This window comes from Ipomoea triloba, chromosome 7, assembly GCF_003576645.1.
Source record: "Ipomoea triloba cultivar NCNSP0323 chromosome 7, ASM357664v1".
Classification (NCBI taxonomy): Eukaryota; Viridiplantae; Streptophyta; class Magnoliopsida; order Solanales; family Convolvulaceae; genus Ipomoea; species Ipomoea triloba.
The window spans coordinates 5,404,791-5,420,671 of NC_044922.1; the positions used below are offsets into that span (position 1 = coordinate 5,404,791).

At 33.7% G+C, this 15,881-nt stretch overlaps 3 protein-coding genes across 3 annotated transcripts; all 3 read right to left on the reverse strand.

Annotated features, from left to right (window-relative positions):
• Positions 1-580: 580 nt before the first annotated feature.
• Positions 581-2,143, reverse strand: LOC116025484 (TMV resistance protein N-like). The gene has a single exon (XM_031266715.1). The coding sequence runs from the start codon at positions 2,141-2,143 to the stop codon at positions 581-583; it is 1,563 nt and encodes a 520-aa protein (XP_031122575.1).
• A 95-nt stretch (positions 2,144-2,238) lies between these two features.
• LOC116025485 (TMV resistance protein N-like) lies at positions 2,239-10,224 on the reverse strand. Its single transcript, XM_031266717.1, has 3 exons — positions 9,713-10,224; positions 2,671-3,739; positions 2,239-2,568 (listed from the first exon to the last, which is right to left on the reverse strand). Exons 1-3 carry the CDS (start codon positions 10,222-10,224, stop codon positions 2,239-2,241), a joined length of 1,911 nt encoding a protein of 636 aa, XP_031122577.1.
• Positions 10,225-12,681: 2,457 nt separating this feature from the next.
• On the reverse strand, positions 12,682-15,293 carry LOC116024834 (heavy metal-associated isoprenylated plant protein 20-like). The gene is made up of 3 exons (XM_031265842.1): positions 15,114-15,293; positions 13,864-13,939; positions 12,682-13,049 (listed from the first exon to the last, which is right to left on the reverse strand). The coding sequence occupies exons 1-3, from the start codon at positions 15,186-15,188 to the stop codon at positions 12,760-12,762; spliced, it is 441 nt and encodes a 146-aa protein (XP_031121702.1). The 5' UTR covers positions 15,189-15,293; the 3' UTR covers positions 12,682-12,759.
• Positions 15,294-15,881: the final 588 nt, after the last annotated feature.

The following is a 15,881-nucleotide window of genomic DNA, read 5'->3' on the forward strand; positions in this document are numbered from 1 at the left end:
GTACATGTTAGAATTCTGCCAATGGGAATTTAGCATTTTTCCTAGAGAGCTTGTGATGAACTGAAACCTCCCCCTGAGAGAGAGAGAGAGTTATAAAGAATTTAAAATTGCCAGAAGCTGCTAAACCAGATAACGCAAAAAAAGACGTCTGAGTGGTAGGAAAAGAGTCTCCTTTTTGAAAGCTAAGCTGTTTCAGACTGATAATTCTCTTCTCTATCTGCATCTTCCTATACTGATTTTTGAGAGATGCTGCTGGCAATTCAACAGAATTGCAATACATATGAATGAAAGAAATCCTCAAACATTTGCACATTTCATAATTAGATATGGTTCCTCAATCAAATTAAAGCATTGATAATACAATATAATACGGAATAATGTAATGGGAAAAGAGTATTAGAACCTGAATCACTACCATTGGGACAAGCTAGCCGCTACACATTATTTAGAGCTGAAAAAAGAAAAAAGAAAAAAGAAAAAAAAGCACAGCTATAATTTTTGTTATAGCAAAATATAGGGAGGAATAAGAAAAAGACAAAATGAGTATTGTAATTGAAACAATAATAATTTCAAGCAAAATCTATTTACCCATAATTTGAAGCTTTATCATTGCTTCAATTATCAAATCATCATCTTCATAGAACAAACTACAACCCCAATCTGTTGAAACTTGAGAAGAATCTAGAAATGCCTCAAATGTGGAATAATCATTGGGAGTAACACCATCTTTCTGAGCCTTAGATTCATTCCACAAACTGCTAAATGGTATGTAGGCAACGCAAGTACGTTGCTCATAGAATCTTTTATACTTATCTGACTTGGTGATCACACACTTTGTTTGGGGAGCTTCATTTCTACTATTATCATTGTCTGCCAATTTGGCTATGACTGCACAATGCTCAAAATGTGATTCCCATATATTACCTCTTGAAGGGAGAAGACAGCATACAACAAATCCCAGAAAATTTGGTGTGTACCAGAAGGGTTGAAGATGAATTGAGATCCTACTTGCACCATCACATTTATATTTGAAGCATCTGTTGATATCGACAGGATAGATAACAGTGAGAGGAGTCTTTCTAAGAGAAGTCCTTGAACAAAGAATGAGCTTTATGCTTTTTAATGATTCTGGCAGGTATGATTTTGCGCTCGGACGCATATAGACCTCAAAATTATGAGTGAATGTGATTGAATATAATTCCAAGTACTTGGTTGATAGCTCAGCTATATTGCTTTCAAAGGCAAAACGAATATCTGCATATAGTTCCCATATAGTTTGTGGGAGTTGTGGTAGCTCTTCAAGCCTCTCACAATATCTGATGTCAAGGTACTTAAGGCTAGGGAGTTGACTGATGCTTTCAGGTAAATGTACAAAATTGTTTTTACTCAGATTCAAGTATTCCAACGAGTACAAGCATCCAATATCTTGAGGAAGTCCTTCATCCAACATATAAAGGGAACAGAGCTCAAGCACTTTTAGTAAGAACAAACTAGATACACTAGGTAAAACTACGTTGGAACTGCTCCATTTAGATCCATAAATAAAATCTCCAAGGTATAAGTATTCAATTGAACTCAACTTCTTGATTGAAGATGGGAGTTGAGAAATGGCTGTTCTCTCTACATGAAGCTTTTCCAATTGTGACAAGTTGCCCAAGTTTTCTGGCAACGACTTCAATTCTGCGCATCTTTCAACTTCAACAACTTTAAGATTTTTTAACTCACATAAGCTTCCAGGAAGTTGTACAAGATTATCGCAATCAACTAAACGTAGTTTAGTGAGGCCATGTAGTTGTTGGATGGATGAGGGGAATTCTCCAATCCCAATGTATTGTATTTCCAGCTCCAGTAGATATGACATACTTGTCTGGATCTCTGGAAAGTTTTCTAATTTTTTGCAAAAGCCAAGATTGAGAAACTCCAGAGATTTGACTTGAGTGAAGCTGGGAAGCTTCTCAAGATTGCCGCATTCACTTAAATCCAGTAAAACAAGCTTCTCAAGATGTCCAATAGATGGATGGACTTCTTTTAAATTGACACAGCCTTGGAAGTCTAATCTCACTAAATTTGGCATCCTTTGAAAGTTTGGGGTTTCAAACAAAAAGCGGGAAGAACTGAGATCCAAATAAACCAATTTGTTCATGTTCTGTAGGATAAGATAGAAACAAAATATATAAGTCCGAACTCATTAGGTTAGCTTGATGATAGAAGGAAGCCTGTTGAATTGAATTACCTTTGTTATGATGCAGGTTTTGAGTGAACTATGAGGTAAATGAAACCCAACAAGCTTTGATGGATTAAAGCTTTTGGGTAATGAAAATAAATGATAATATGAGAAATGAAGCCACTCAAACTGCTAGGAAGATAATTATCAATAATGTTCCTACCAAAACTTTCCTCAAACTCTGACCTATTCGTCTTACTGTAAAAATCATTACCATACCCTTCAACTATGAGTATCTTCAATTTTTTCATCCCTTTCAAAGCTTCAATGAGACAACTAATATTTTCATTATAGCTATATCGATCTCTGAATGTGACCAAAACACCTTCCATCTCTTCATGATCCTAAAAGAATAGAAGAAAATAGCATGCATGCAATTGACATTAAAAAATTAATTTAATTCAATGACTAAGAGTATATATAAAAGCACAAGATATTATATTTACCACATCATCTAACAGGTCATCAAGCTGCCATATCATCCTCCTCCTAGGATTTTCTCTTGCAATGCGCAAACCCATTTCTTGAATCAAATCATGCATATCCATGCATCCATTTGATTCAAAGACAAGAGATCTTTCAATAAGCACTGATATCCCAATGCCAGGATGTAAATCACAACTCTTAAGTACCTCTTCTACATAATCTCTACTCTTTTTACGAAATAGACATGCTATACTCAAAAATATCCTTTTCTCTCCATCTTTGAGCCCATCAAAACTTATCTTAAGCTTCTCAATAACCTCCTCATCTGGGATGGTTTTAATCATCTCCAGTGTGCTTTTCCACTGTTTATTGTCTCGTCCACATAGAAAAGAGCCCCAAATTTTAAGAGCTAATGGAAGACCAACAGCGTAAGTTACAAAAGATGTAGACAAATCTACAAATCCATTATTTGGAGATTCTTTCTTAAAAGCATGCCAACTAAATAGTTGAAGAGCGTTTTCTTTATCCAATTTCTTAACTTCATAGCATTCAACGGCAACTCCAAATTGAGTGAATAAATGCTTGTCTCTGATAGTTATGATAACTAAACTACCTTTGCAAAGCCATTCACCGTCTCCAACTAATTTATCTAATTGTTCCTGTTGATCTACATCATCAAGAACAATCAACACTTTTCGCCATGCGAGCCTTTCCTTGATCACCTGAATTCCTTGATCCACATCATCTATACGCATTGAACTATCCATCCAAAGTTTTGATACGAGTTTCTCTTGCAAGGCTACCAGTCCATGTTTACTATGATTTTCTCGAATGTCAGCAAGAAAACAAGCGTAATAAAACCTTTCGGTTAATTGAGCAAAAACAGCTCTTGCAAGGGTTGTTTTCCCTATACCGCCCATACCCCAAATGCCCAATATTAATTTAACATCATCTCTAAAAGACATTTTCATCAAGGTACTTATGTTCTTAAGTTGTGATTCTAAATCCACTAAATTTTTCTGAATGCTTTGGGTTGGAAGCAGTTTGAATATGTCATTAATAACTCCTCGGATACATGCTAATTCATACCTGAAAAGAAAACAAACACATCATTGGTAGTTTTTTTACAAACTCTACTACTTATAATTTATATTTATAATATTTATCATAGAAAATTTCACTTTTAATCCTATGATTATTGGGGTCTAATTTACTAAAAAAAAATTGATTATTGGAGTCTTGTTAATTTCAGTCCACGAGTTTCAAAACTGTCAATTTAGTACCTTAATTATTCATTTTTTTCAATTTCAAATTGCCAAATTGCCAGCTAAAACTCACCGAAAAAATGTGATAAGTGCAAGAGATGCTACAATTGTAAGGTCAATCTCGGGTCGCATTGCATGTATTTACTAGCGTTTGAGATTGATTTGCCCTTTTATTGCATTAGAATACTTGATTTTGTCATGGAACCCCATTCCACACTTGGCTAATTGTTTTTCAGGTAAAAAAGTTGCGCAAAGTGGTGAAAAAGGGCATGGATTTCAAAGATTGATTCGAGAACCAAATTGGAAACAAAAGGACCGACCGGACGCGCCTAGGACGCGCGCCCGCCCAGGCGTCCACGTCCCAGGTCCACAAAGTGCAAAGCAGTGCGCAGCGGACGCCAGCCGGACGCCACCGGACGCGCCGCGTCCGATTATTCGCTCTCTGAAGTTTGCAAAGTCTGCTTAGGGCGCGCATCGGACGCCATCGGACGCCCCACGTCCGAAAAATCACTCTCTGAAGTTTGCAAGGTCTGCTTAGGACGCGTAGAGGACGCACGTCGGACGCCGCGTCCGATTCCCACTTCCCGCGCCGAAGATTTGAACAAGCGCGCAAAGAATCCCGCTGGACGCGCAGAGGACGCGCGTCCAGTCGGGCGTCCGATACGGTTTATTTTGGCGGTTGGCGCGATTTAAATAGGGAATTGGGGCATTTTTTTTGGAGGATCCCCATTCATTTTTCCAGATTAGTCTAGCCTAAAATTCTCTCTCTAGAATTAGGTTGAAATTCTCTCCCAATTCACTTCAATTCCATTCATACTTCCATTCAATTAGCTAGATTTGGAGGAGATTGTGGACAACAACTTGCAATTGATCAAGATTTGTAGAAGATTTCCATTTGCAATCAAGTAATCTTTCAATTTCTTCTATTGTTCTTCAATTTCTTGATTTTGATTTGATCTTGAATTTTGTGATTTGATATTGAATTGCATTTTGATTTGATCTTGAATTTTGTCCTTGATATTGAATTGCATTTTGATTTTGATTCTAGTTTTCCTTTTTGTGTTTTGTTTTGTTGAATTGAGTAATGCTTTGAATTGAGTTGAATTGCTTTGTTGATTTGGTTTGAGCTTTGTATTGAGCTTTGCTTTCAATCCTTAGAGCTTAAATTTGTTAGATGCTTTGAGAATGCTTAGTCTAGTTATGTGTGGCTAGTTACCTAGGGATTAGGACTAGTTGAACATACGTTTTGCTCTTGAGCTCTTATGTCTTGAATCTAGGGTAGATTAATGCCTTTTGGATAGCTTGATAGTGGTTGGGATGTTTGTATGATCTCTTTTCCGATTAGGCCAATTGGACTTGAGGATTAGTGTGTTCGCTTTCACCTATGAGAATAGGGATTGCTTGAGACCTCACCAACCTCTTTTCCTTCTCACCTTTGAGAAAAGGGAGTAGGAAGGCAAGATGCACATTAAGTGTTTGTGGTAATGCCTCTTCTAGCCTAAGGTTCACAAGTATGGCTTTATGGTCTAGTAGTGAGTCCATTGACCACGAGAGTGGCGGTGGTGCTAGTGACCTTGTCTCTTGTTAGTCCGTTGAGCGTTTTTCACATCCCTAGTACCCTAGAAAATCAAGAGTTGCATGTGTGGTAGACTAGTCCCAATCCTTCTTTCCTAAAATTGTTCACAACACCTTTTGTTTTAAGGGTTTGATATATTCTTAGAATGACATACACAAACCTTTCGATAGGACTAGTTTTTGAAATCTAGGAACTCTTGTGACTATTCCCTTGTCTACCAAATCCTTTTCTACCATTCCTTGAGACCGACACTCGGGAACTTCTTCCCGTTTTATTCACCTACACTCTTTCCACCTCCCGCGAAAACTACACCCTTCAAAATGTTAATTGATCACATTATGTTTAGGGGTGACAATTCAACCCGCCCCGATGGAGACGGATTCGGGGATTTTTTTTGGGGTACAAGGGCGGGGATGGGGGAATTTCCCATTCCCCGCCGGGGACGGGGAGGGCATTCCCCTCCCCGACCCCATCCCCGAATCCCCGTTTAATATATATTAATATATTATATAATAATATATATATATAAGATTATTAATAAAAATAACTAAAGTGACTTAACCTTAGATTTGAAGTTCATTTGTATTGCTATGTACTTATATTTGGACTTTGGAAGAGTTTGAAACAATTTAAAATGTTTGAACATTTTATAATTATGTATTTATGTTTGAAAGTTGAAACTTTGGATATTTGTAGTAATTTTAGAGTTTGGATATTTTAATTTTATTAATTTATGTAGTTCGAATTTGGACTTTGTTTAAGGATTCAAGGCATAACAATATAAAATTTTCATAATATTAGTCTCTTTTTTTAATTGACATAATTAAAAAAAATCCCGGCAGGGATTTTCCATCCCCGAAAAATTCCCGCGGGGACAAGGATGTGGAATAAATCTCCATCCCCGCCGGGGAAGGGGGAATGGGGAGAGATTTCGGGGACGGGGATGGGGACTCTATTCCCCGCCCCGCCCCGCCACGTTGCCATCCCTAATTATGTTTAATCACAATGGCAAATTCGTCTTTTCATGTTTAGACACATGTAAAATTTTTGTAATTACATATTAATATTAGTATTAGTATTATTATAACAATTAAATTAGTGTACACAAAATAAGTTAAAGATATTTTTTATTTTTATTTTTTCAACTCTTATTGCAACTTTTTTCTCCTTTATGATAAGAATTAAAATATAATAATTTTTTTTCTTAGTTTATTTTGTTTCTTCCAACCATTATATATATATATATATATATATATATATATATATATATATGCTTATTATTCCATGAGAACACAGTCAACACACCTCCAGGAGAAAACTAAGAAATCAATCTCAGCCTTACATTTGTAAAAATTTGATGGATCTGATCAAATTTATTTTAAAAAAAAAACACAGTATCATTTTTTTAATTATCTCATGGGCTCGAGGCCACGGTCAAGCATTCGGGTCAGGACTGAGCATAAAAGACTAAGAGTAGAAGTTGATCAAGCTAATAAGGGGCATAATCTTCAGGGCAGGTCGGCCAGTACTCTCTCGAAGTCGGATTAGGTCGGAAAAATATCCTCATTACGTGGGGAGTCGGATCCTATCAGGTTCTCATACGCATAGGTCGGTATACCGCGGTATATTCCCTATCAATGTTAATAGGAAATGTGCATTTTGTAACAACTAAATGTGCAACCTTAAAAATTTTAAGATATGAAGATTTTAGTGTTCAAGTTTGCATAGTAAACTTTGTGATAATTATGAAAATGCCACTGCATTTTTTTTATTTATAATTTGATCTTATCATCTGATTTTTCCAGATGTAAAGCTAAGATTGGTTCTTAGTTTTCTCCTAAGGCCTTGTTCTCATATATGGGATGATTCATGTGCAAAGCTTCTTGCAGGTAAAAAATAGGGTGAGATCTGAACCGTTGATCTAATCTAGGTCAACGGCTCAAACTGAAGTAAAATTAAGAAGAAAAAAAAGAGTTTAACTTTCTGGCAACATAGATGCAACTGATTAAGTGTCTCGTACTAACGCACCTTAAGCTTTAATCATACGCACTTTAAGAGTAAATGATGCATCGTGAACTAGAAAATGACGCACTTTAATCTTTAAACATACGTACCTTAAGCTATAAACTTACGCACAATAAGTTTTAAAATTAACCACCTTAAACTTTAAACTTAGGCACCTAAGCCTATAAACTTACGCACCTTAATTCTTCATTCCTTTTGTGACCTTACGCAAAATGACCATAATGCCGCTGCATATTTTTTAAAATTGTTCTTCATTCTGAGATGTTGATTTTGGCAATATCAAAGGATGTAATTAATCTGCACGTTTCACCCACGAGAAGTTCCGCACCTGATCCCTTGTCTATATATATATATGATGTTCTTTTTTTAAATTTTGTTATGTATGTGAGCATAAATAAATATAATATGTGCAGTCCAACTATTAGCTTAAGCTTTTAGTTGAGATGGAGCACATGCTTTAATTTGGTATCAGAGCCAGGCAAAAGGTCATGGGTTCGAGTGTCATCCAAAAAGAGACTTCCACGTTAGACATTTTTTTAGTAATACTGACATGTTACAATGTAGTATATGTTCATAACTACTTTCTCAACCTACTGAAGTAAAGAGTCAATATCGCCTCCATAGGCTCGAACCCCTCCCTTCCATATGAGAGTCAACCGGATGCCACTACAAGTCTTGGCATTTTAAAGACTTAATTCATTTTAAATTTTAATTATTAATTTATTTATTGTTGAATTATTTTATTTAAAATTGAGCCTTAATTTCACCCAAAAGAAAAATTCCTTCTAGTGGATTTACAACACGTTTGGTTCACGGAATGAATTTCGAGGGAATAGGAATACTATTTCAAAGGAAATGGAATAGGTAATGAATAGGACATGAATTGTATTATGTTGTTTGGTTCGCTGAAGGAATAGACTTTAGGAATTGTATTCCAATGTTTGGTTGGTTAAAGTAATAGAAATGAAATAGGTATTAAAGACATAAATACCCTTATACAAATAATAATAATAATAATAATAATAATAATAATAATCATTATTATTATTATTATTATTATTATTATTATATTATTATTATTATTATTATTATATTATTATTATTATTATTATTATTATTATTATTATTATTATATTATGCATACACACATATGCTTGTCTATATCTAAGTTGCCTTTAATTAATAATTCTTTAATATAAATATGTGTTTTTATAATAATAATAATAATAATAATATATTTGTTAGAGAGATACATGGAGATTGAAAGATTTACTCCTAGCCTAAATTTTTTGAGTTTGAATATGTGGTTAATATCCTTCATTTTTCTATATAAATAGCTTAAGTAAATACAATTATATATTTTTACTGACAATTCTCTCTTGTTAACACACACACACACACACACACATATATATATATACACACACACACACACATACATACATACAGGTTGAGAAATTATTTTTTTTTTGAAAGGTTTATTATTATTATTATTAAGAATTATAATATAATACAAAAGGGCAATTTCGGTATTATAGTATAAAAGCTATTCCCAAATACTTGGGAATAGCTAATACTAGGGGGTCCCCTAGGAATGGCTATTCCCCCTACAAAGGAAATAGCTCATTCCCGGGAATGCTATTCCTAGGAATAGAATGACGAACCAAACAGTGGAATAGGTCTATTCCCGGTAATGGTATTCCATTCCCGACCTATTCCACGAACCAAACACGCTTTTAAAGTAAATATTTGGCACGTCCATTAGAAAGGTGGAATTCCACCAGAAGGAATGAAGAATTCATTTCTAACGGTGGAATCCCATCCGGAAGGAGTGGTTAATCATTCCTTCCCGACAGTGGAATTAATATTTTTGGATTGTTATTTTTAATATTTAAAAGTAATTTATATATTGATATAAAAAAATTGAAGAGAAAATAATATTTATTGAAAAAAGAAAATAAATTTTTATGTGAAATTGGGATGAATTATTTAGAAAAGTGGATTAGAGTTGTAGGAATGTGGTGAAAATAGTAATAGAATTGCAAATTTGATGATGTGAAAGTATTTTGAAAGTGAGAAAGTTTTGCAGAAATATGGATAAACATAGTTCTACTTGCATATAAAATTAAAAGGAAACACAAAGAAATTAGAGAGTAAAAATGATAAAGATCAAAGCCAAGGACGTCAAAATCATACCCGTTGTATTTATCACCCTGTAAATCGTGTCCTACAATTTTGCTGGCCTCTCTCAAAGCGTTCCTCCATGTTTCAACTTTCGCCTTCCCCTTATCATCTTTGAAAAATTTTTGGTGTTTTGTAAACGATTTAGCAAAACTTCTTGTTTGATTGCGCACATGTGAAGGCTCGACGTCGTAAAAAATTGGCACCACAACTTGGCCAAACTTTTCTTTGCATTCCATGATGGTTGCAACTTCATCCAAACACCATGTTGACGATGCATAGTTTTTGGAAAAGATGATAATTGCAATTCTTGATTCTTTAATAGCTAGTAACAGAGTCGGAGCAATACACTCTCCCCTCTTTAATTTTTCATCATCTTTGAAGGTATGAATTCCTTTCTGTTTGAGATGATGGTTAAGATGATCCAAAAAGGTTTTGCGAATATCTTCACCTCTAAAACTCAAGAAAACATCGTAAGTGAATTTGTGAGTTGATTGTGAAGGCGTAGGGGAAGAGGTAGAAGCCATACTCTGAAACTGGAAATTGGGCGCCTTAGCTTGCTCTGAAACATACAGATACACAACTAATTCATATGTAATAGGCGTGCCTTAATTGGTCTAACATTCCACTAAATCAATACGCATGATTTTTCTATGTCATAAAATAATCATAAGCCAATATCAATATTACATTAATTACGTCTGACTTAATTGGTCTAACATTCGACTAAGTCAATACGCGTGATTTTCCTATGTCAAAAGATGATCATGTAACACCCTCATTTTTATATCCAAAATTTTTTACCTTTTCTTCTTCCAATAAAATTACAAATACGTAAAATTTTAACTAAAAAATAAAGTATTATCACCACGTTCAGGTATTTACTTATATACCCAAAGTCTACGACTAATTGACAGCTTTCACGTTCTAACAAATAACACAAATCCAACCTAGTACATTACATGAAAAATAACTATACAATCATTAATTATATTCCTCAATATAGCAAACCTCCAAGGTATTTATTTATTAGAACTTTGAATTCGTAATTTTCTAAATGCTCTAAAATTGGCCAGTAGTAAATAGCACAATTTAATTATATATTGGTTTTCAGTTTGTGTTATGAAGATATATAGTCTAGTTTAAATGAACCGAGCTTGCGAATTTGTTGGCGAGAATTGGTATAGTAGTCTTTCTAATTTTTACAATGCTGTTAGTAAATTAAATCCTAAGAGTTTTGCCAAAGGCTTTGTGGTCAAGTGGCATAGTTGTGGTCACAGGTTCAATCTGTTCTCTAAGTTGTTAGAGCTTGATAATAACCAATTTATTATTATAAAAAAGTAGAGTAATTTTGTCTTGGAAATCAATAATCTATCTTGTTAAAATTAAATTGATATTATATTTATTTGACATTTGATATTATTTTTCATTTTATTGTTGCTATTTAAATTTCAATTCCTATCTCATTCTTTATTAAATTTACGGAAAATGTCATTTTTCCCCCAAGTTATTATATGTATATAGCATTTTTTACCCATAAGTTATTAAAGTGGCGGTTTTTCCCCTGTGATGTTAAATTGACATTTTTGCCCTTAAAAATAACTATTTCATTTATTTTTCTTCTCCAACAATTATTGTTTATATGTATGGATGACCACGATTCGGTTCGAACCTAACCGGAAACTGTAGCAATCATACCAAAATAGTATGGATGGTTCAATTCGGTTCGGTTCTAATTTCGATTTTGAACCGCCAATTCAAAATTTATTTATTTTTGTAAATTCTATTTCTTATTTTTAAAATAGTCTAAATTCAACAATTATTTTTTTTTTATTTTTTTCTGGTTTTGAATCGTAACCGTAACCGTCCATACTATTTAGGCTCAATTTCTATAGTGTTCGATTAGGTTCGAATTGAACCGTGGTCTTCCATACATATTAGTAATAATTAGTTTGAGAAGAAAAATAAATGAAATAGTTATTTTTAAGGGTAAAAATGTCAATTTAACATTACATGGGAAAACAACTCATGGGGAAACTGCTATATACACATAACTCAGGGAGAAAAGTGATATTTTCCCTTAAATTTATTGTTAAAATTAAGTCTAATCATCTCTGTGGGTACGACCTTATTCATCACTATTGCAATTCACAAGAGTAAGTAATTTATAATTTATGGATTCGACAGTCACCACACACAAATATATGCAAAACTTCTCAAGAACAAATCTAAGCCACAAAACTTAACTTGGAAATTTCAAGTCTTCCACTACAAACACTTTGATGTTATTCTTTAAAGGAATAAGATGCAAATTGGTCACTGATCGTAACCTGAAAATGCAATTAGGTCACTGAAGAAAAAAATACAATTAGACCACTGAAAACTCCAAATATATGTAATTTCACCTGATAGCAGGTTACCATCTATTCCATCAGGGTGTTTACTTACGTGGAGGGTGAGTTGACATTTTTTTAAATTATTTTTAATAATAAACTTTAAAAGTAAAAATAAAAATAATTAAAAATAATTTATTTTTTAAAAAAACCATTGGGGTGGCTGGCAGCCATCCCCTTCCTCCCCTCCCCCTTCCGGAGATGAAGAGATATGTCTTCGTCTTCGACCGAAGACGAAGGAGGAGGGTGGAGGGGTGGCCGGGATCATGTTTTTTTTTTTAATTCTTTTTTTTAAAGTTATTATTAAAATTTATTAAAAGTGCTAACTCATCATCTACGTAAGCAAACAACCATGAAATGGATGGTAACCTGCTATCATGTGAAATTGCATATATTTGGAGTATTAAGTGGTCTAATTGCATTTTCTTTGTTCAATGGATTAATTGCATTTTTAGGTTACATTCAGTGATTAATTTCCATGCACCTTGTTCCTTCTTTAAATTTAAAAGTTTTAAAAGTCTAATCAACCCGCATTCCCGGCCTCTCTAAACTTTTACTTGCCGAAACAACATAGACTTATGAAGAGATTGATGTACCTATATTTTAATACCACCGTACCCTTAGAACTTTTATTGAACATACATATATAATATTGTACACGTAAATATGTTACATGACCGAACAAGCATTAGGGTTTTCATCACTAAACATGGAGGTGAACCTCTCAGTATTTGGACTTGGGATAATAGCTTGGGGAACATTTCTCACATAACCAGATGGAGCCTTCTTGTCATAGGCTCCAGGGGCATAAGGGTATGACACCAAATCATACTTCACATATGGCCACAACTCAGCCTTTTTTCCTGTGCTTTGAACTTTCTTCAACACCTTCTTTGGCTCCACATAACCTGATACTGTTACCCTGTTTTGCTTTCTGTTTATATCCACTGATTTTGCACCTAAATTATACAGGGAACAAAGATTAGTCGTACGTGAATGATTTACATTTAAGATCATATTCTATATATGTAACTTGAATTTTTTTGTTCGGTTTTAGTATATTATATCTTTATATAAGTAAACTAGTGTTTTGTTATATAGTTTAGATAGATTATATTGTATTTTGCGCTGCCCCTAAGCTAGCTTAGAAGTTCAATGTTAATTTAAAAATTGATTATAATCAATACCTTAACCAATAGTTAGAATTGTGTTATGGTGTACGACTATTAATTGGGTCAGGCGTGCACGGCTAGAAAAGTTGAGACTTTTAACCTCAGAACAATCCTAATTAAGGTGCTTTCTAACATCTTTGAGGATTCAAAATGTTAATCGTCAGCTATTTTCGACCACGAGTTGAAAGTGGTCAATAAGGCCAATAATTAACAAGGGTTTGAAGTAATGTATTTGTTTAGGATAAAATACATAATTAAATTGAAATCTTTAAGACCAAGCTCGTTAACAAGAAAATTCACCTTACTTGAAGCCCATCAAAGCAATCGGCCCGCACACGTGAGGGGCGTGTTGAGCATAAATAATATATAAACATAAATGTGCACTCCAACTATCAGTTTAGGCTTTTAGTTGAGATGGAGTACATGCTTCAATTATATGTGTTATGCATGCTATACTCCGTATTTATTTCTTTGTTTTACATAAAAGTCTGCAATATAATCGCTACTTGAATGTGCTCTGACCGAAAGTTCTTTCCATAATAGAGCAAAGCCACAACAAAGTGGTACATATTTGATTATTTGTACACAAACTTGAACAAACCTTTCATGGAAGAAACAGCGTTCCTAACCCTTCTCTCACAGCCATCACAATCCATTTTAACCCTGATGTCAACTGTCTGTAATGGGAGACATATGTAGTTAGAAAGTTAATGAGGGAAAATATAATAAATTGAGCAAAGGAGGGGTTGGGGGTTGAGAACTATATATGTTATCTTATACAAAAGGGAGTTTCCAAGTGCAATATGGCATAGTGCCATAATTTCCAAAAAAAAGAAAATTAAAAAAAATTAACCTTTTGTTTGAATATACACAAAAATATTTCTAGCTCGAGAGAAGGCGTGCTGAGTAAATAGAAAACTTTAGAAATTTCTAATACATCTTTTAAGTGAAAAAAGAAAAGAGTTAATCATCATTATTTTGGTCACTCAATTATTCTCCAACTGTCAATGTAATCACTAGTTTTCAATTTTAACCAATTTAATCTTTGAATTGTTTAAACTTTTGTCAATTAAACCCTTTCAGGGCCAAAATTGTGATTTCTAAATTTTTAAAATTTCGTCAATTTGGTCCGTGAAAGGGTTGAATTGACGAAATTTTAAATAATTCGAAGATTAAATTGGTTGAAATTGAAAATTAAGGACTACATTGACAGTTGGGAAATATATTCGGCATGTTTTTAAAAAAAAAAAAGAAATATCATTGAATCAATTCAAAAACTATAACAAATAATGTGGGGGAGAAGTCCCCCAAGAACATCGAACCGGAGAGCCACTGCTCCTAGTTAGAGTATTAGCCAACTGGTTCCTTAACATGGAATGAAAAATAGAGAAATATGTTCGAAATTTTTTTTCTTTAAAAGTAAAAATATCCTATTTAATTTATGTTTATGTTGTCTATGCTTTTTTAAGCTATTCACCTACGTTAACATGATGGAACAAGTGGCTGAACACTCTAGTTTAGTATTGTGGCACCCCAATTAATGGAAGTGTTTACTATATTAATTTTAAAAAAAAAAAATGGGAACAACCTAATCGGTTATGGACAATTTAGGTTAGCTTACCTTCTTGTGATCTTTTGCCAGTTAAGGTAGACAGGGTTTACCCAGTGCACAACCTCGATTGTGACTGCGGGTTTCTCTCGTCATTAAAAAAAAAAAAAATAGCATACGATTTTAAACTGGCAAAATAGCTGAGTAAAATGTTTCTTATTTTAATCTTAAACAACAAAAAAAAAAAGAAAAAGTAGAGGAAGTTTGCTGATAAAAATATTATTAATAACAAGTAAACGAACCTGCATGAGTTTTCGTTTTTTGTTTCTTCTACTCTTAACCTCAAACAAGTCTGATAGATGATCAAGAAACCCCATTCTTCCAGCTTTCTTGAATTTGTGTGTGTGGAAGGGGAAGTTTTGTAATAAAGGGAATTGTTAGTTGGGGAGTTTGTGGCTTAGTTATGCATGAATTCTGTGTGTCTATATATATATATATATATATATATATATATATATATATATATGATGAGATGAGGAGACTGAGATTGAATATGCATTATTGATAAGTAAGAGATTGTCCACATGCTGTGTTTGCGGAAATTCAAATATTTTATTGAAGAAAATGACTTGTGCCTGCTTATAATCATTCTATATAAGAACATCCATATGATGCATGACATCTGGACAAATATGGGGCTTTACTTGCACCCTAGTTTATCAGGAGATCAGTTGGAAAATGAGTTATTTATTAGTAATAATTGTTGAGTGTTACACTCTTACCCAAAATTCCAAGACCAATATATGCCAATTGCCAAAGCCCAATTCAAAACTCTCAACAATTTTGAAAGAAATCACCTTTTTTTAAAAAATGGTTTAATATCAGTCTCAAAAGGTGTTGAGTCGATTAAAAAGAATTTAAATCGTTTAAGTATAAGGTCAAGAGTTTGAACTCATAACTATACAGCCCTAATCGAAATTTAGAAGGTGCATTTTAGGTGAAGCCAACATCGTGACCTTAGTCAGAAAATGAAATTGTACAATCCAATCCTTTATATAAGTATATATTGT